Here is a 20,576-nt window from a genome sequence, read left to right as displayed (position 1 = left end):
TAATATACCATTTTGGAAGCTCGCAAAAATCCCTCGATCAAATTTCCCAAAAGAGTTTCTCTAAGAAGAAGAATGGATTGTTTATGGTTGTGAACATTTTCAAAATTGTAGTGCGAAAATTTCGGTCCCCGCCAAGCAAAGACCCCGGGATTTTCCCAATATCTCGCTTTATTAAAACGCGACAAAGGAGTGTGATTTGGGGGCGAGCAAAAAAGTGCCATTATCTTTTTTAAAAAAGATAAGATCGAACTCCCGACTACAATCACACTCCGATGGCAAATGTTTTGGCCCCCTACCCTAAAGGAATTTTTGAGGATGTTCTAGGAAGGGATTCATATTTCCGTCGATTTTGTAGTGTTGGATATGGAAAGAATGAATGCCCTTTCCTGGGCCCTCATTCTAAAAGGGGGAAAATTGAAGATATACAGGGAGAGCTCACTTTCGTGGGGCAAAAAACGAAAATTTTGTCTATCTATAATGCTAGAAGAGTCGGAAGATGAGGAACTTGTTATGAAGAGGAGTCGCGGTTTTTAGAGGTCCAAAGACACAAGCTAGCCCCGTTTTTTCATCCAAGAGGGTTTTTTTGGTTCACGGGTGGATCAATTTCTAAAAAGAAAGTCAAATCCAAAGGAAGGAGAAGAAAAAAAAAAGGCAAATTCACCCAAAGTGGAAACCAAAATTTGTGAGGGGCTTTGAAAATCTTTGGGAAGAAAAATTGGGTAGATCATATGCTTCCAAAATTGATAGAAAATCCAAATATCTTATTGCTTTTTGTTGCTTTATTTTTTTTTAGGATAGAATTATTTTTGTTAGAACTCCATGAATTTTTGCTTTGATTGGTTGGGATTTATTGAAAAAAAAAATTTGAAATTGAATTGAAAAACTTGGTAGTAATTTGGGTGAAGACTAGTCGTCTATGATAAAAGAACCTTCCACTTTGAGCTATCACTTGACCATTGACTTGAGAGTTTGAGTAATAGGATGCATAAGTAATGAATTGCTTGTTTGCCTTGATTCATGCTATTTGCCCAGTGAGACTTGAGCTTTTAATTCTTTCATGTGTGATTTATCATCAATTGATGTATGTGTTTCTAGAACTTGCTCCTTGTCTTCTTGAGTCTACATAGTGACCTTAAAGATAGGGGAAGATGTTAGGCTATTGTTGTTAGCCTCATTTTTACCTAAACACTAACCTTATTATATAATAATACCCTTGATAGCCAAGTTTGAGCCTATTGCCTTTTCTTTTGTCAAGCTAATCAAAGGGGTTGGGAATCCTAGACTCTAGAATTGTTGAGCTATGAAAAGAAGAATGTGGAGAGTTTAGTTGTTGAAAGAAATTGGTCGTGTTTAGCTTATCAAGTTGAAAGTTGGTTGTACTTAGAAAAAAAAAAAAAGAAGAAGAAGAAGAGAAAAAAAATGAAGAGAAAAAAAAAAGAGAAAGAAAAAAAAAAGAAAAAATATTGTATATAGAGAATAATTTGAGGTCTTTGGAAGTTGGGAAGAAATTAGACAAAGTCTAGTTATTGTGGAAAAGTGTTTTGGCAAATGGTTGAAGTTAAAAGTTGATTGTTGTAATTTCTTGGGATTTTATCTTATTGGGAATTTAGCCACTTTAGCCAAATATTACCCTACCTACCAAAGAGCCTACATTATAACCTAAACAAAAGACCTTTCGGACTCTAGATTTATTGTCACACGAAGTAGAGGAGAGGTTAGACATTGAGCAAGCCTATGGTAAACCATGCATTTTTGATTGATTTGAGTGTTACTTGATATCTTATACACTTTGAGTGAGGTGAATATACACACATATATACATTCCGAGTGAAGCATGAATCTAAGGTGATATACGAGTTAGTAGTAAAAGTGCATTCGACGGCTTAACTTGATGGAATTTGTATTGTGATATGCTCCTTTATTCCGTATTAATTGAGACGATAATGATGTCTAAAACTCTTTTGAATCCAAGTTTCTTCTAGTTCTTTTTCTTCATTGCTCGAGGACTAGCAATTGTTTAAGTTTGGGGGAGTTGATTCACTTGGATTTTACATGATTTTAGAGGGTAGTTTTACTTGGTTTTGATCATATATTGTATACTTGAGAATTTCTACTATATTTTTTATTTATTTTGTTTATAATAATTAGTGGTAAAGTCAGAGTTTTGATTCTCACAGATTCATATCACAATTAACGGTTAGGAGTTATGGATATTTTTCACTGTTGGTCTTTTTTAGAAGTAGTTGCGATATAAATAATAGGAAGGTACGACTTACGAGAGAGATGAATAAAGAAAGATAAATTCGACTTTGATAGAAATCGGTAATGGCGCCATCATAATTAACACTCTCCCTTGATATTACTCTTATCATGTTAAATCTGTTAGAAATTAAAATCCACATTTGTTATGCCATGTGAATGTCGGCAACTGCAAGTTTCCAAGCATTGAAATATGGATGGAAAATTGAGGGGAAATTGATGTATGTTAGTTTTGATAACTGTGTGACATTGTGTCAACACTATAAGTTGTATTCCATTCTCAAACACAAATGTGGGACATACTTCAAAGAAAATTCAAAATAAAAGAAAATAAAATTATTTTTTGTAGACAAAGATAGTAGAATGTATGATTATAGGCTCAAAATTTGTCATAGATCTAGTAATTAAAAGTTACTACTCACTATTAAGAATCGTTATGTTATCTTTTTTTTCTATCAAATTAAGACATCGTCTGTTAAAATTAAAATTTTATCAATCTTAAAAGAATTTTTCTTCTAAATTATTTTTTTATGAAAATAAGATTTATTATTTCTTTTAGTCGTATTAAATATTTATTTTACATTGATTAAATTCACGATTTTTGCATTGCATATTTATTTCAATTTTAGCTTAACACCTTGATTAGAATAAGGCGTTAAATCTTACATTAAATGTTAATTCACCTAAACAAAAAATTAATTTCATGTGATTAAATAGACATGACTTATCTAGGAGATACTTTGGGTTCCGCCAACAATATTGAACGAATATGAAACCTCAATTTTTTAATGTTCTACATTTAGATAGTCAGCATCCCCCCAACAGCGATATATACTTTCTTTAATTTTTTAACAGTTGTGGTATAATTTGATATCAAAATACTGAAGGTTAACTTAAACTTTTTGGAGATCGAATTCAATAATTTAATTCAACCCAATTCCCAGACTTACAATAGCACTTTCGTGTGTAGTATTGGCAAAAAAGTGTTTGGTATACAAACGTGTATGTGTGAACATGCATAATGATTCTTTTTCCTACATTTTCCAATGGGGCATGGCTTCTGTCTACACAGCTTTTCTCTTTGGAGGACTGGAAAAAAGAGCTTAATCATGCTTCTTTTTTCTTTCTTGGTTGTTTCCTCTCCTTTCCATAAAGGTGTTGTAACTAACTAACTAACTAAGATTAAAGCCTCGAATCTTTTATCCAATCACCTTTCCTCAATGTATAAATATTGAATGGACAAAATTAGTACTCATGTCTTATAAAGGGGAAATATCACATAGAACTTGAATGTCAAGTGAGTTGATTTTCTTTCCACTATTTATAGAGTACAAATGTGTTTGGTTAGGGATACAAGGAGATTTGCATAGACCTCATCCCAAAAACTTACAGATTTCTCGATTCAGTTAAAGTCAATTTTAAGAAATTTTAGTTCAATGTCACTATCGGGATTAATATTGACATAGCTTCCAATTCAAGATTACCAATTTCAGACTCCTTTTTAATTTATTTTAATTATCATACTTAAGATATTATATGTCTATTAATTAATCAAATCTGCTGCTAGTTCAACTTATAATAATTATTTCTTTATTCATATAGTGCTAAGAGTTCTGAAGCTCATCGATGCACAAACTTACTAGTACCAAAAATACATGTAAGTATATAGAGTAGATCTAGTATAGCCAAAAGTAAATAGTAATAATTGATATGGCTCTATCGAATATTAACCAACGCAACATCATGTTTTAGGTAGTGAAACAATATTGTATCATACTAGATCAAATACATTTAGTATTTGTTAAATTATACTCCTTCCGTCCCACAATAATTGTCACTCTTATTGTAGGCACGAGTTTTAAGAAATGTAAAGAAAAGTTAGTTGAAAAAATTAGTGGAATGTGAGACCCACTTTTTTATATTGTTTATAATGAAATGTGAGTGAAGTGAGTTAGTGGAATATGCGACCTACTTACCATTCATGGTAAAATGAAGTGTAACAATTATATATTATGGGATGAACCAAAATAGAAAAGAGTGATAATTAATTATTGTGGGACAGAAGTAGTAATTTACATTAAGTATACTAGTATATTGGTTGCAACATTAACAATATAATTTTATAATTTTTAGACAAATTATCCCTAAATTGTTTTCCCCATTTGTGTACCCATATCGAGAAACTCCGAGAAAGTGTCTCAATTAACTTTTCATTTTCTTGTCTGAAATATGTATTGTTAAATTTTTAACTTATAAAAAATCAACAAATAAGTTCAGTTGAAATGTCTGCCCGACCTACAGGCAACTAGAAACGCAAAGCATATTAGTGCTAAAGAAATACTCCCTCCGTTTCATAGTAATGGAGGTGTTTCATTTTGGCACGGAGATTAAGAAAAATTGTGTTAGGTAAGTTAAGTAAAGGGAGAATAAAGTGAAAAATGAAAAAGATAGAGAGATGAAGAGAGAAAAAAGTAAGAGAGAGTAAAGTATGTGTGGAAAAATGTGTTGACTTTTACTAAAAAGGGAAATGACTCTATTACTATGGAACGTACCAAAATAGCACAATGACTCTATTACTATGGAACGGAGGGAGTAGATTCTTATTCATGAATTCATAATATGCTTCATGGGCAAATGAAACAAGTAATTTTTCAACTAAAAAGAAATCCCCAAATTACCAAAGCCATTAAAACGTTATGTCGTTATCCAGTGCATGATGACTAATGGAGAAGTTGATAATCAGGTGGAGATTATCCCCTGAGCTGAGAATTTTAAGGAAAACATTCACAACCAACATAATGTGCATATGTACCAAGACCAATGGACATATCCATCCCACTTATATACCAAACTTTCCTAGTGGACGAGGTTATATGTACTCCTCAAGACGACGATCCATGATGCTCGAAACACAGTCGAGGAAAGCACCTTCACTTGAGCCAGGGAGGACAGAGTCAAGAGCTTCTTCCACTATCTCTTCGATGACAGATATCTTCCTCACTGTTTCTCTGCACATCAAGTTGCCTATGACGAATGGGGTGAGCCCTTTCTCAGAGCCTTTCTTCAGAAGCATAGTCGAGATGCGTAATACACGAGCACAATCATTTGGTAGCTCCCACCCATGGAACTTGAGTAAGGCAATGTCCATCTCTGCATCCATTGCCCTTATATATTCGAGGGTGTCGGTGCCAAAAGGCTGGCGAGCTTGAGGCCAGTAAAGCCAGTCGAACGTGCAATCTTCAAACTACAGTGATGGAAGTAAAGAGATCAGAATGTGCGATTGTAAGGAATGGATGACAAGCAAATTAATTTTGTATTTATCAACATATCATGATGAAATGAAAAATCTGTATAGGTAATAACGTGTCTTATTTCTGGCATGATCCTTGCATACAGATGCAGTGAGGTTACGATGTTTGCTCTGTGTACCATTTGAGTTTATGCCACAAGAGCCTAACTCAATTCAAAGCATGAAACACAAAAATATGACATTTTAACATAAGATTGGACGTTGTCAAAGGCACAATATACACTTGTACAACATGTATCATGAAAGATTAAAAAAACGAGGTTTACATGAATCTATGGATACTATATAAAAAATGATATACGAAGGTAGATGAGAGTCATGAGACTTACACTATATGGCAAGCAATATCCATGATCAATAGGGATGAGCACAGTTCGACCATCTTCACTTTTACTTACTAATATATTTCCTGCATGTCTATCTGCATTCGCCATCCTCATATCCAACACAGCAATCTTGTGAACTTCCTCGACGGGGAAGGCACCTGGCCCCATGTCTTCACAACTTCCATTGTTCTCCATGAACATTTGCAATGAACCAGTCTTGACAGAAACACCACCAGGATGATTAAAACCTTCATGTAGGCATTTCACATAAACAGTAGGAGGAACACCAGCGAAGCCCCTAACATCACCAGAGAAAGAACGGTTACCGCTCTTTGGATGATCCAGTAAAAAGACAGCGCACTCCCTCACTGCACCCTCGCCAACTCTTGTTCCCTTCTTCAAACCTTCTCCATCCTCCGATAAGGGTAGCCCTCGAGGGTTATTCTCAGCCAAAGGCTCCTCATCTGTTGGCTTAAAAACAGACAGATATTTAGTTCCTGACGAATCAAGCATAAAATATGCACCTCCTGTGCCCTCCAAAGACCTAATTGGATAATTACCCTGGTCCAGTCCTTCCCTAGTAGCATTAATCATATTGCTAATCTCCAGAGGCAATTCGGTCTTTGGGTTTATAATTACAGGCTCCAATACAGTTTCTCTTTCAGGGGCCTTCCTTGGCACATAATCATAAGGCTTATGTTCCCTTTCTACATCACATTCTCTTACATCTTTCGGCTGTGGTGCAACAATTGACAGCTCGAAGTTCTTCCCAACTGGTGAGCCCCTAATTTTAGCAGATTTCCTAACAAACAAATGTATCACAGCATCTGTATTATCCTTAGAGAGATCATTTATCAACCTCTGATCCTCAATCGGCTTGCCATTCAGCAACACCTCATGATCCTCAATGAGCTCCGATTTTCTTTTTGCAATCTGACGCTTGACATAACCAACATCCCGGCTCCTTTCCACCTGAAACTCGAACTCTTTCCCACAACATGTTCTCACTTTAATAACCTGAAGGTCCTTGAGGCGAAGGACCAAATGCAGAACATTCCCATCACTCAAACCGTAGTCCCGCACGAGGGATTTGCTTCGAGCCAGTTCCCTACCACCACAGACCAACTTTTGGTTCCTACGTATAATCCCTTTACAGCTCTGGATTCGGACCATCACAGATTCAATTGAATCGGATTCCAAAACCCGCATTGGGACCTTGGAACCCGGCATAGCCACAAACAGCAAAATCGACTCTTGACTATGTTCAGGCGATAGAGGAGGTAAAAATGTCATACTATCCTCACGGACCGGGACAATCGAAACCAATCCCGCAGAAGACATTTTCCTGTGTTTTTCTAAACCTCACCTCAGAATCCCCAAACCCCTACAAGAAACTACACTACCAAATCCTAAAGAACCAAATATCTAACAATTCATTATATACAAGGCTTTCACCTTTACACCACAATCTATACCCAAATGCAGTAACCTAAAACTACCCGGAATTCACAGAAACACCACACAAACCCTAACAGGATTCGTGATTGGCCATTCAATCAAAACATGAGAAATCGAAGAATACTAGAAAAGCTAAACTTTCACAAACGAAGCTTCAGGAATCGAATCAAAACAGCGCCTCTGCTATTACCGAATAAATTTCCAGCGGGAAAAAGGGTTTCTTACCGAAGAGCAAGGGCCGAAGTAACCGGCGCCCTCGGAAGAGGAGAATGATTAAATCGGCAAGAAATTAGAGTGAGAACAACGGGCTTCGCGGGGATTGAATGGAGAATAGGTGCAAGGGAGAATTGAGAATTTTCTTCTTCCCTTTTTTTGGTATGTTGTGAGTGTGTTTGGTTGGAGAAGAAGAAAGCAAACGCGGTTTTAGCTGGGCGTTGAATTTCCACTTTCACGGTAAATGATCAACCATTTTAACGCCGTTATTCATTTTTTTTTCTATCACCAAAAATTGGAGTGATTGTACGTGTTCAGTGTTGCTGATTGGTACACGTGGAAATTAGCATTCACTTTTTCATAAATTTTGAAACGTTAAATCAAAGGCTTTTAATTCGTTGAAGAAAAAATGTGAGTATGTTGCCTTGACGGCCCTCACACACTCCGGCCTGACATTATATGAGAAAGGCTTTTAATTTGTTTTACTTAAACTTAGAGGTATAAAAATTACAGTCTTTACGCTTAAAGCTTTTACAAAAATATCAAGATTTCACTAATATTTTAAAAAAAGTTCAAACATATATATTAGAGGTTGCGAATTTGATTGGTTCACTTGAAATCGATCCACGTGGCAATTAAGGTCTAAGATGTGTAGTACTATTATGCAAATGTATTGGTTCTCTCGAAATCGGTCCATCATTTTGATGTATTAACTTGATTTATTCCAACGTTTTGAGATATTTACTTGATTTTGTACTGTACAAAAACATTGAATCAGAACTAGTATTATGCAACTAACATTTTCAAACTCTATTGAAATCATTGACATCTTAATGTTTTGATAGCCTTCATAAGTTTCGTATAATTGAGATGTTGAATGTTGCAAAATACTATAGATAAAAAACATAACACAATGGAGTATATATTTTCCAAAATTTCCAGACAATAGCACAATCTGGTCAAAGAGAAACAGATGAAGCTTATGGATTACCTTGGGCGGTCTGGCAACAACAAAAGCATTTCCATTTCTTATGCCTATAATATTTGACATAAGAAATGCTGTTGGCAATTTTTTGGTCTAATTTGTTTCTAGTCGATGAATTCTAAGATTAAACATTTTCAAGACTATAAAAATATTCCAAGTTGTTGTAACATGACTACAGGGAAAGATACCCGCATATATTATAGAGTTCCACAAGAAAAACAGCAATACCCAAACATCTCTCCTAACAACCATACAAGATAAGTTGTCTGATGTCCAAGTTCAAACAATGATAAAAATCAAATTTAAAATTGCTTTAAACACTACTACTATATCCAAAGAAGAGGAGTACTACGTGATTGGTTTAACATAATGAAATTGAAAAAATTGGATGCCTTATCAGTTATCAAATAGGCTCAACTCAGATCATATCACCAAAACAAATCAACATTGCTTGCTCTCTAAAACAGCTTCTTAAAACAAGTTAAGGCTCTTACTAAATAGTAACATCAAATCCACGCCAAAAAGGATAAATACACAGCTCAAACTTTATAAAAGAAAATAAAGCAGGAATAATAACAAAATTGAAAAGAAGAAGAAAGAAAGAGAGGATAACAAATAAACTTAAGGGGTCAAAGACATATATAAAGAATATGGTACAAAAGGAATGCATGTTGAGATACTTGTTGAAATACTAAAAACATGTTTGGCAGGTCAAATAAGACCAATGCAAAAGAGACAATTCTCTCCCACCAATGCTCATGACCATCTAAAGCTAGCAATTAGCATTTCTCAAATTTACATGGATAATCAAATATATTCTTGAATCCATACTGGATAAAAGAACAAACTAAGCCATTAGCCATATCATATAGTATATATGTAGATTTGAATTGATATGTTTCATATCTAAAAGAAGGCATATGTAAGACTTGTCATTTACCTGCTCCATAATCAAGGTTCTCTATGCTTGAATGAAGATATTCATGCAACTTTAGCAGCTTTTTGTTCTCTTGTTTGACTTTCCTGTCTAGGCCATTAAAAAGGTGAGTTTATCTGCTTCATCCACACGGTGAAATAGGTCTCTTTGATGAATTCAATCTCCCTAAGCCGTTCGTGAGCTGAGTAGGCACTTTTTCTGTCTGGAGTTGGCCAGCTTCGTCAACCTAAGTAGATTTAGAATTCCGTATGTCGCCCATTAAGGATGATGCATCACTTGTGGTATTACAAGTCTGGCGAGTCCAAATATCTGTTTCTTTTTGTGTACGGATACTCCAGAAACTTTTTTAGAGATACAAACATCATAACCTGAGGATATTCTGGATGTTTATGAATGATTTAGGCTATCCACATCTCCTTGTCAAGTTTCACTATCCATGCTGTAATCTTCAAACGGATATGAAAAGTCATCTAGTCCACTTATAGAGATAGGGTCACTGGATTTTTCAGTTAAATCCATTGCCGGGCTTGTGTTACCAGATGCTGTGAATACGTACCAAACTAGAACTATCAGTGCATTCATTGTTTCCAACATCATCTTTTTGGTTCACCTCTCGAAAGGGACTCCCTTGCTTCCTTGGCAGATTTTATGATGCTCAGTTTTTTTGGCAAAAAATTTTGTATTTCCTGAACCATCAGAATGTACAAGTCTGAGAATGCTGAAACCTCTTTTTCATTGCTCACTTCAGGTCTCAAGCTTTTAGGGATGATGTAATGGAGATCTGTCTCACATTCCTCATCTGAAGCTACACTAATGAACAGTTCAATATCATCGTCTGTGTCTGTGTCAGTGACAGACATGTTTTCTCCTCTCGAGTCACGGGCATGCCTTGTCATTGCCCTGATTTCTTCAATTTTCACCTGAAATTCATTTCCCCATATTTCCAGTTGATTAGTCAACCCCTTTTCCTTAATAAGTTGTCCATTATCAAGTTGAGGCCTCTTGAACAACACACCTTTAGGGTTAACCTGCACCTGCATTACTTTCACACTACCTTTCACCATCTTCTCTTCCTCCGCAGCATCTCCTTCTCCAACGCTGTGTATGCACCTCTACTCTCATTGCCAACAGTGAACAGCCCCCTAATTGCCCAAATAAAGACAAGCCACATAATAATAGCACCCCAATTCTTGACTTACTTGGAAATGAAACTGGCTTTGCAAATTTCAACTATTTATTTCAATGTTCATGAATTTGATGCCTTATTTTCTAAGGAGTATATTTTTGTGTATATTTCATAATTTGCTGAGTATCACACAACACACGAGCTGCCTGAGATGAAACTGTTTCTTACAACAACAAAATAATACTCCATATGGGCTTATGAGATAACCAACATTTAGTGCAAACTGCAACACAAATTTCAAGAAATTGTCATAACATACAGTTGTGGTATAGCAACACATTTTCAGATTTGAAGTTACATCTTTCTGGAAGGGAAGAAAACAACCCAAAAGAAAAACAAATGAAGCAGCACTTAGCTGCAGAAATTGGGTATGCAAGCTCCACCATCTGGGTTCTGTTGTTCCTTCCATATTCGTCCTGTTACACGAAGCTTAAGCTCTTTCCTGTCTCCTCCTGAGAAAAAGAGCGCCATATTCCGTTGTATGATAAGGCCGTCATGGCTGTCCCTGACCTTCCGATGACTATCTCTGATGCTCCGAGGGGTGCCCTCCCAGATAAGCTTCCGACCATTTCCCCCAACCTCCAAACTGTAGCTGTAGTTCCGGGCATCCATCTCGTCTCCCATGAACCGAAGAAAGGCCATGTACACAGGAGCCATACCCAGTTGGAAAGCTTCGAAATGTAGGCAAAAATACTGGCCAAAACAATGGAATACCTGCATACGAAAACAAACAAGGTCTTCATCAGCATTTCTAAGATTTTACTGGTGAAGGGTGTGATTTTGATGGATTGTAAGTTCCACTTAGATGTTATCATAGATGAGTTCACTAGCATCCTTCGAATGCAAGTTTCTTGATAAGTTCTCTGTATAAGCTACTCTGCACAAGATTCCTAGAATTCTAGGGTTGAAGGATGCAATTCAAATGGATTTCGATGTTCCACAAAGATTTATTCGTTCTAGATTGCAGAAAAGCTCATTATCATCCTCTGAAGACAAGTTTCTTAATAAGATTTTGTAAAAGCTAAGACAAGAATTGTGCTCTGGAGTCTAGACAAGATTTCTCAGAATTTTACTGGTGAAGGGTGAAATTTAGATGGATCCAAGTGCTAGAAAATGTTCATCAATCACAACTTTCTTGATAAGTACTTGATTTAAGCTAAGACAAGAATTGTAATCTGCACAGTAACCAAGCTCAAAGAATCATTTACAGAAACAAGATTAATTCTTGAGGAACAATCATTAGTGGAAAAATACTCACAGTCAGCATCCATGTAGCATTCTCTACATCCCGGGGATTTGATTTAACATAGCGATGATTGAATGTGCATCCAGAATGCATATCCACTTTGTGATCATCTCGTAAGTGAGCAACTAGGTATGGAATATCCCCACCCACGGAGCACTCTGATCCAGCATAGGGACAGGTGTAAGGCCTAAAATTACAGGCAGCTTCGTGTTTCAACTTACTATAATAAGGAAAGATCTCAGGGCATCCAAGGGTGGAATACTTGCAAGGAAGTTCAAGTGATTCAGCAACTTTTTCTAGTGCTAAACATCTTATATCACCAAGCTCGTGCCTACAAGTCGGACATTTATTATGGACCCTTACTTTACATGTCGAACAAATGGTATGACCGTTGTGACACTGCAGAAAACGAGTTTACATTAGGACAAACAAACAAATAAGCATAATCTGTATAAAAGTGAGCATACCTATACCAGCCAGATTAATTTCGTTTGAAGGCAATCTATCAGAAAGGGGGCTGCAAAGGCCCAAACAATCAAGGAAATTCATATCTACATATTTCATATCAGTAGCTTGAAGATCAAATGCTTATCCAATAAACATCAATATGCTCAAATTTCATCAGTGTATGTCTCCTGCTGACGTTCTACTACAGCAGATGAAATTTATAGTAATTTATTAAAATGCCTCTCAAGTGAGGTGGTACACAAATCCTGTGAGGTGATAATTTTTGCTCAAATCTGTTTTTGTTTTCTATCTCCAAATCACAAATCTCCATAACTATGCAGAAAGGGAAACTAACAGATTTTGGCAGACCAGTATAAACCCCAAGTTAGGATAAATTTCCAAGGGTTTAAAGCTATTCTTTTTCTTATCTTCCCTAACATGATCAAGGTAGACAAAAAGTTCATCCAAATGCCAAGCTTTTTTGAAATATGAGAAATGAATTTCATATGTTTGCCGGAATTCAACCAAATCGGCGAACCCTAAAATAAGAAAGAGGAAAATTTTGGTGATCCCTAAAAACCAACTATTCAAAATTCATCCCAAATCAAAGCCATCGGGATCAGATTCCATTAATTTCCAAAATTGCAGGTAATTTCCAAAAATTCCCAACCTAAAGTAGCAATCAACACGATCCCACAAAAAAGTAAATTATGAGAATAAAACAAGAAGAAAGGTTCAACCTTGGAGCATATAAACTCATCGCGATGGCATCTAGAAACCCATTTCCCTAAAATATCTTGAATGTTCAAAAGAAGACGAATGGAAGAGAGAAAAAAAACCTGATGAATTGGAGGGTACATAGAATTGGTGCAAACAGGGCATTCAAGAAGCTCGTGAACACTCGTAGCGGGATTGATAACCATCCCATTCAGATTATTGGTGTTGATATTAGTGTGAGATGGCTTCGAAGACGAAAACTGAGAAGAGATCTCGTCTTCATCCATCAACCCATCAGTTACGCATTCAATGCTGGATTCCATTCTGGAAAAATTGTTTACTTGTTTGCTCAGATCAAACGGCTGATCATTTGAGGAAGTTGGGGGTGAAAGTGCGAGGAATTATCGGGAAAAAATTTTGTATTTGGGGATTTCTGAGAGTTGTTTTTCGAGATTTTAATATGATCGTGGAATGGCAACAGGAGCCGTGCTTTTGTTGATGAGCTTTCTCTTGACTTTTTTAATTTGTTTTAGCTTTTGTTTCAAGAGTGTGTGTGTGTGAGATCTCAACTTGGATCACCTGCAACTTATTCTAATCCACTCCATAATCCACTCTTGGCCGGGAAAAATTACAAACAATATTGAGTTACAATTTTTTTTAAGAGATCATGGTTCCTCGTCTACCCGTGATGATTCGAACCTCGATTTATCGGTTAGAGGAGAAGCGTCTTACCAACTACACTGTGCTTCACTATTGATTTGCAAATTAAAAGATGGATAAGGAAATAATATAGCAATTCACTTATTTTTAGAGCATACATAATAGGGCTGCATTTTGTTGCTAGAGTTGTCGCATTTTGTTTCCTTAGAGCATGTACATCGGTGCTCTTAGCTAAGAGCAGGCGCCGTGTCGTCGGCGCCGCAGGTACCCTGCTCGCTGCTGTGCTCTTGCCGACGGCACGACCCTGCTCTTAGCTAAGAGCACTGCCGTGCCAACGACAAGAGCACGAGCAGCCGACGTGGCATGCTCTGATTGGTCGTTGGTTTATCATTTTTTTAAAATTTAAAGAAAATACGAAAAATTGCAAATTTAATAAAAAAAATAAATTTTTTTCACTTTTCAGTAAAATATATCCATTTTTTCCATACTTTTAATTTACTTTTTTCATTATTTTGATCCCAAAATTCACACTTTTATCTATAAATACCTCCATTTTAACACAAAAAATCACACTACATCCAACAACTCTCTCAACCTCAATTTTTAGGATTTTAAGTATGTACTCCCTCCGTCCCACATAATTTTACACAGTTTGACTTGACACGGGTTTTAAGAAATGTAATATAAAGTGAGTTGAAAAAGTTAGTGTGATGTGGGTCCTACTTTTAAAGTATTGGTTTTATAATAAAATGTGAGTAGGAATGAGTTAGTGGAATATGGGGTCCACTACCAAAAATGGTAAAAGTGAAATGGGTTTTTATGTGGGACGGATTAAAATGGAATACAGGGTAAAATTATGTGGGACGGAGGGAGTAATTTTTAAATTTTAGGATTTTAATTATGTAATTTTTTTTTGTAATTTGTAATAGTAGTTCGGGTATTTTTAATGTATTTAAATTGTGAAAATATTTTTATTTAAATTGAATAATAGAAATGTGGGACCTTTGAGCATGCTCTTGCGGAAGAGCATGAATATGGGTGTTGTGCTCTTACGGAAAATTTCGGATGCAACTATGTCAGCCGCAGTCTAGGCTGCTGCCACTTCTGGCGGCTGAAAATGCGTCCTGCATACCGCATTTTGCAGTCACATCGATTTTCTATTTCTTAATTAATTTTTTGTTAAATTTTATACATTACTTTATCTAAAATATTTTCATTCTTCTTCTCATTTTACTAGCTCCAAAATACTACTTCATCAAACTCACCAAAATGGCTACAAACGAAACAAACAATGAAAACCCAACAAATAACACCAAAATACAATCTTTAACTTTACTTCCACCTTCAACACGATTTGGAGATAATTCAGAATCAACTTTATCTTGTCTTCCAACTTCGTCTTCACGCCCACCATGCTCAACCAAGTAATTGCAGCCTTCAAAATCCACACACTTGGGATGACACCACCGAAAATACTTGCAGCCTCCAATCTTGCCCTTTTTCTCGCAAACGAAATACAACATTCCATTAGATTCATTTATTGGGTCGACAATGATTTTGAGAATCGCTCTTTGCCGGCACAAACAATTTTCGTACTCAAATCAGAGCCACCTACAACCAGTCTCACCTCCTCCATCACTTGTTTTTGTAACAGACAGCGAAGACATTTTGATTTCTTTCTTGAGTCGAGATGTTTCGACTTTTGCAGAAGGAAGAAAGGGGAGGAAGAAGAATGGAAGAGAAGAGAGATGGAGGAGAGAAGGTGAGAGAGAGAATGAGAGAGATATTAATATAATGAGACAACCTGCACAATCATGAAATGTGTTGACAACTGAAAAAGTGAATTTTTTGAACTTCCAAAAATGCCCAAACCCCTAAAAGGATAGTTTCGGTACGAAACAGTGATAAATGACCAATTTTGAGATAAACGCTTGGTCCAGGATTGTCTGGGGATATTTTTAAAGTTCGGAATTGTCTGACGAGATAAATGCAATATCCAGAGACTATTCTTGTAGTTCACTCAATAAACTTTTTATACTTCATCAAATGTCATACTATTAGAAATGAAAGTCATCTTAATCTTTCACAAATATTATTGAACACTATTATATGGACTACTTCCTTAGTCCATAATCAAGAGTCATATTTTTGCCATTTCCAATTATTCAATAACAACTAATTTTATTATATTAATTTTTTCTCTAATGAATTAGACCTTACTCTCTATTTAGTGGAGTACTATATTTGAATGATTTTTTTTCTCTGTTTCTAGTATCATCCATTACCAAAATATTGATACTAAACCGAGGGGGTATAATAATATCTAACATCCGCAAAGGGAGAGGTAAACTAATATAACTACCATATTGGAGTTGATTGATTTTTAGAAAGGTATATTGTACTTTTTGACAAGGTATAAACATGATATACCCTTTTCATTTACCTTCTCCCCTTGGAGTTGCTTTTAGTGATTATGAGTCTCATTCGCTGCACGAATTTTAAGAAATATAAATAAATATGAATTAAAAATGGTGTGAATCTCATTTATATAGTGTTCATTTTATAATGAAATGCGAGTAATGAGATGAGTTAGTTGAACATAATTGAAATGACTCTCTTATTGTAAATGAACCAAAATGAGAATAAGAGCCTCCTAATGCAAGGCGGAGGGAAACTACTTTTTTATGAGCCTCTGTATTACTTGGCTGGCTTATTTGCTACAAATACATTAACCGGAAAATAAGTTTAGTTTCTAACCATAACACCCAACTCGCTTGGTACTCCCTATATAGCTGGTGGATGAATAATTTTTACATCCAACCAGCTAAGAATTCTTGGGCCAATTATTATAACACGAATTGAGTTTACTCAAGGTTAGGAGACATCTAAAAAAATTCAAAATATTTCCTCATAGATAAGCGTTTTCTAAGTTATCTTTCTTCTTGTTGGAGAACAAAATGGACAAAATTTAGCAGTGTTTTGGGATTGGGGAGCTTATAAATGCAGTCTTCATCTTGTGAACTACTAAGACTAGCATCTTAATAAAAATGTCTGTCTACATGGAAATAAATTTCTCTCAACTTTTTTCCTGTTCATAATAGTCTGATAATTATTTTTTTTGTGCAAGTACTCAAAACTTAGTACTATAAGTTTATCCTAATACTTTAGGCTTGCCAAGTACTATATCAATGTATTCTCCAAATAATTTTTGCTTGGAAATTTATTTCCAGAAAAAGGGTGTACAATTTAAAAGCAATACTAATTTCAAAAGCAAGAGTAAAAAGCTAGTGTGATGCAGATATTTTTGAAGCATCTTTGGCTACTTTGATTGGTTCGACATCAATCCCTTGCTCCTCCCGTCAAGATTTCCATTATTCGTTATGCCCTTTAAGTTAAGTGCCCTATGATTATGCACTATTCTATCTCTCTCCTCAATGCACAAATAAAGTGAAATTGAGGGGAGCCCCGGGTTTTACCATTGAAAATTTTGGTTTTTAATTCACAAACAAATAGTAGTAGCATTCAATAGCTACAATTATATCATGACATTTGGCAGTGAGTATATTTGTCTTCAACGATTGACATTTTCCTATATTCCCTTCAATGCTTTCCAATCAAAATCAGTTGAATGTATCCAAATTATAACATATATACTTGATGTAATATACTGTGGATAAGTTCAAAATCAGCTACATTAGTTAATGTTATCCATGACTAACTGCGGAATCACCTGTACACAGAGGGAGAGGTACAGTATTTTATTTTTATTCTCACAAACCACAAATAATACAGGGCAGGGCTTAAACAGTTCGGTGAAAACTAGGAAGTCCATAAAAAAGAAGCTGCAAATATGAGGTGAAGACAATAACTAAAGTGAAAACTGTCCAAGACTTAACTAAAATTCACCTAATGACCTAAAACCTAAGATCCATAATGTACCTTGAGAAGAAATGTTCCATTATCCGTTCATTCTGCAGGGTATATTATCATGGGCAGATACTACCATTGGTTTGGAAATGCTTCCCGGTAGTTTGCCTCTTCAGCGGTTGTCAACTGTCGGATAGTAGCATCTCTTGCATTAGTGTTCAGTAACCTCTGAGCCAATCTGTCTTTAGAAGTTTCTTTCTTTTTCAGCATTGATGCCAGCGTTTGTTTCTTTCTTCTACTAGAAGTTCTGGATCCATTACTTATTTCCCTGTCTTCACCTACATAATATGATCTTGAAGTTGAAGCAATTGCTGCATCTCGCAGCATAGCTTCGTTGTGTTCCCGAACTTCTGCAAGCTTTGCTCTCTTTAAGGCCCGCTTGTCTACTTCTCTCTTTTTTGCATCTTCTTTGTCTCTCTCCCTAACATTCTGTACAGCTTGCTTTAATAGCTGGTGCACCACATTACTGTCAGCATTTGGACTGGATTCTTCTGGTTGGTTTTGGTCGACTGCCTCTTCTGTTGAGGAGCTCTCCTTAATTGAATTTCCCTCATCGTCTCTAGGGATGATGGGCCCATGAAATGGGCAAACTCTCAAATCTTTTCTTTGACAAAGTGCACCATTCTTCAAAGGAGCTCTACACGGTTGGATTTCAAGAGGCTTTTCTTCGTACACAGATGCCCGCATGCTCAGTTCTGCAATTTTCTCGGCCGGTATAACTGCATCCTGGTCGACCCTACCCCAGTGACCTTCAACATCCAGTCCCCTTTGGTTAGCCATAACATCCTCGTTTGGTCCCCAGCGGTCCAAGAAAGATCCCCAGTTAAGAACTGGAGCTTCAGCCAAAAGCTCACTTCGTACAGGATCTTTGTTACTTACACTACTCCGAGCATTTCTTTTCTCAGTTACATTTGAAATTTTTTTAGCTCGTTTTACATCTCTTGTACTATTAGCTGTTGATGTACTGGGTGCTTCGGGAGTTTTAGAACAGCTTGGACCTGCCCCTCCTTTGTCAAATTGTTCGACAGTGCCTTCTTCCCAAATAACTTCTTCTTCAGCATTTGCAATTTTACGAAGCTCACATCCGGATTCTTCACATTCTCTTTTTGTTGATTGAATGAGATTTCTTATATCTATGAGATTTTTCAAAGCAGAATCCCTGAAACTTAGATCGGCCACTTCCACTCTTATAAGAACAGAAATCCACTCCTGAACTGCAGCGAGATGCTTAGTGACTAGAACCTTGTAAGATTCCCTCAGAGCATCAATAACAACTTCATTTTCACTGTCCACTTGGACTTTTTCCGCCTCTCTCAAAGAATCAAGACGGATCTGATGCAGCTCGGAGTTATAGAACTCTTCCATTTCTTCATTATCTACAGGATCAAACTGCATGCCATCATCCTTCATCCTAAGAATTCCTAGACACTCGTCAATTTCATCAATATTGGCCTGTATCTCCTCTTTTATTGATGAGAAATTTTCTTTCAATGATTCAAATTTCTTCAGTAAGATATCTCTTGTTCTCATTTCCCTCTCCCTTCTCTCTTGTTGTATGCGGGCTGCATTAGCCTGAAGGTTAGGAAACTGGAAACGAAGGGTATTCTTGAGATAGTCGTAACCTAATCTGAGTTGTCGATAATGAATTCCAAACGAATCATTCCACTTCTCTAAGAACTCGATTGCCTTCGATCGAAGAAGAGATGCAATAGAGGCAGGAGGAGGAAGTGGATGATTTCTTCTAAAACCAATACTTAAGCTAAGGAATAGATCCAGGTTCTCAACAAGAAGACTTCTGAAAAGCTTTGAGCGCATGAAAAGCTCATCCACTATGAAAAGTGCAAGATACCGTACCTATAACAGATAGTTCATCAAATGATATTAAGTAACATACAAGTATATCATTAGTGAATATAAATCAAACAATAGAAAACAAAGACATTGGGATAATATACAAAACTGAGGGTCCAGCTACAAACTTAAATACACAATATTCTCAGAGAGCATATACACAATTTTCTAAAAAAGTAATGAAACAAAGAAACTATGGTAGTATAAAATAAGCATTCATTAGCAAATAGTAAAATTGAATGCATCAAGCAAAGCATGTTCTCTGATATCTGGAAAGACCAAATTTTTAATAAATTCCTACGTAGTAGAATTAACAAAGATGATATGAATGTATTACAACTACCACAAAGAAATTTCTACATGCCGAGAGCTAAATTTAATCAAACATAACCAAAGAACTCCAAATTTAATCCATTGACGGGCACAAAACCAATTCTCTAAAAACAAACGTATAGAAACACAGCAGAAATAACTGATAGTATCATCTAAATATAATCGCGCAGAGTCCTACCTGAGAATGGTTGCGCTTCATAAGAGACATTAGGGTTTGGGAGGCGCAACGGAGCTCCGAATCGGAATTACGCACCACGAATTTGATCGCCTTGAGGAGGCGCGGATCCACCTCCGCCGCCGTAGAGTCAACGGCTCTCTCTATCAACGCCGCCGCCTTCTCCCTCTCATCCGCCATCACGGCGTCGCGATTTGGGCTTTCTAGTTAGTTTTTTCCTGGCGGTATATGATTTTGTGCCTTTTTCATGATCTATCGCTTTAGTATCTGACGATAATATCCTTGGCCACCGCTCGTTGACTTAAGGATATGCCAAGGCGATTAATGTAATTAACTTAAACAAGCTTACCATTTATTATTAGTATTTAGTAGTATTGAAATAACAAAGTGGTTCCATGGTCTAGTGGTCAGGACATTGGACTCTGAATCCAGTAACCCGAGTTCAAGTCTCGGTGGAACCTTAATTTGTATTGTTTTTTTGGCCCTCAATATTTTCTCTTATTTTTTTATGATTCAATCGGCTTTTATTTATATCGAAATCGTCCC

The 20,576-nt window shown here is 36.3% G+C and overlaps 3 protein-coding genes and 1 non-coding gene across 5 annotated transcripts; 1 reads left to right on the top strand and 3 right to left on the bottom strand.

The window, feature by feature from the left end:
- Nucleotides 1-4,933: 4,933 nt before the first annotated feature.
- On the bottom strand, nucleotides 4,934-7,769 carry LOC125205671 (phosphatidylinositol 4-kinase gamma 4-like). Of its 2 annotated transcripts, XM_048104733.1 has the most exons (3): nucleotides 6,456-7,769; nucleotides 5,899-6,359; nucleotides 4,934-5,503 (listed from the first exon to the last, which is right to left on the bottom strand). In XM_048104733.1, exons 1-3 carry the CDS (start codon nucleotides 7,234-7,236, stop codon nucleotides 5,129-5,131), a joined length of 1,617 nt encoding a protein of 538 aa, XP_047960690.1. In that variant the 5' UTR covers nucleotides 7,237-7,769; the 3' UTR covers nucleotides 4,934-5,128. The 2 variants fall into 2 exon arrangements, with proteins under 2 accessions (XP_047960690.1, XP_047960689.1); XM_048104732.1 differs by having other exon boundaries at nucleotides 5,899-7,769.
- A 3,117-nt stretch (nucleotides 7,770-10,886) lies between these two features.
- Nucleotides 10,887-13,608, bottom strand: LOC125206078 (E3 ubiquitin-protein ligase SINAT5-like). Its single transcript, XM_048105374.1, has 3 exons — nucleotides 13,207-13,608; nucleotides 11,933-12,319; nucleotides 10,887-11,388 (listed from the first exon to the last, which is right to left on the bottom strand). The coding sequence occupies exons 1-3, from the start codon at nucleotides 13,405-13,407 to the stop codon at nucleotides 11,026-11,028; spliced, it is 951 nt and encodes a 316-aa protein (XP_047961331.1). The 5' UTR covers nucleotides 13,408-13,608; the 3' UTR covers nucleotides 10,887-11,025.
- Nucleotides 13,609-17,459: 3,851 nt separating this feature from the next.
- Nucleotides 17,460-20,241, bottom strand: LOC125207440 (UV-stimulated scaffold protein A homolog). Its single transcript, XM_048106781.1, has 2 exons — nucleotides 20,034-20,241; nucleotides 17,460-19,525 (listed from the first exon to the last, which is right to left on the bottom strand). The coding sequence occupies exons 1-2, from the start codon at nucleotides 20,208-20,210 to the stop codon at nucleotides 17,744-17,746; spliced, it is 1,959 nt and encodes a 652-aa protein (XP_047962738.1). The 5' UTR covers nucleotides 20,211-20,241; the 3' UTR covers nucleotides 17,460-17,743.
- A 178-nt stretch (nucleotides 20,242-20,419) lies between these two features.
- On the top strand, nucleotides 20,420-20,491 carry TRNAQ-CUG. Its single transcript has one exon. It is a non-coding gene; the product is annotated as a tRNA-Gln (tRNA).
- The last annotated feature ends 85 nt before the right edge of the window (nucleotides 20,492-20,576 follow it).

This window comes from Salvia hispanica, chromosome 2 (genome assembly GCF_023119035.1).
Source record: "Salvia hispanica cultivar TCC Black 2014 chromosome 2, UniMelb_Shisp_WGS_1.0, whole genome shotgun sequence".
Classification (NCBI taxonomy): Eukaryota; Viridiplantae; Streptophyta; class Magnoliopsida; order Lamiales; family Lamiaceae; genus Salvia; species Salvia hispanica.
The sequence above is the reverse complement of the archived record's forward strand: the minus strand, read 5'-3'. Positions and strand labels throughout refer to the sequence as shown.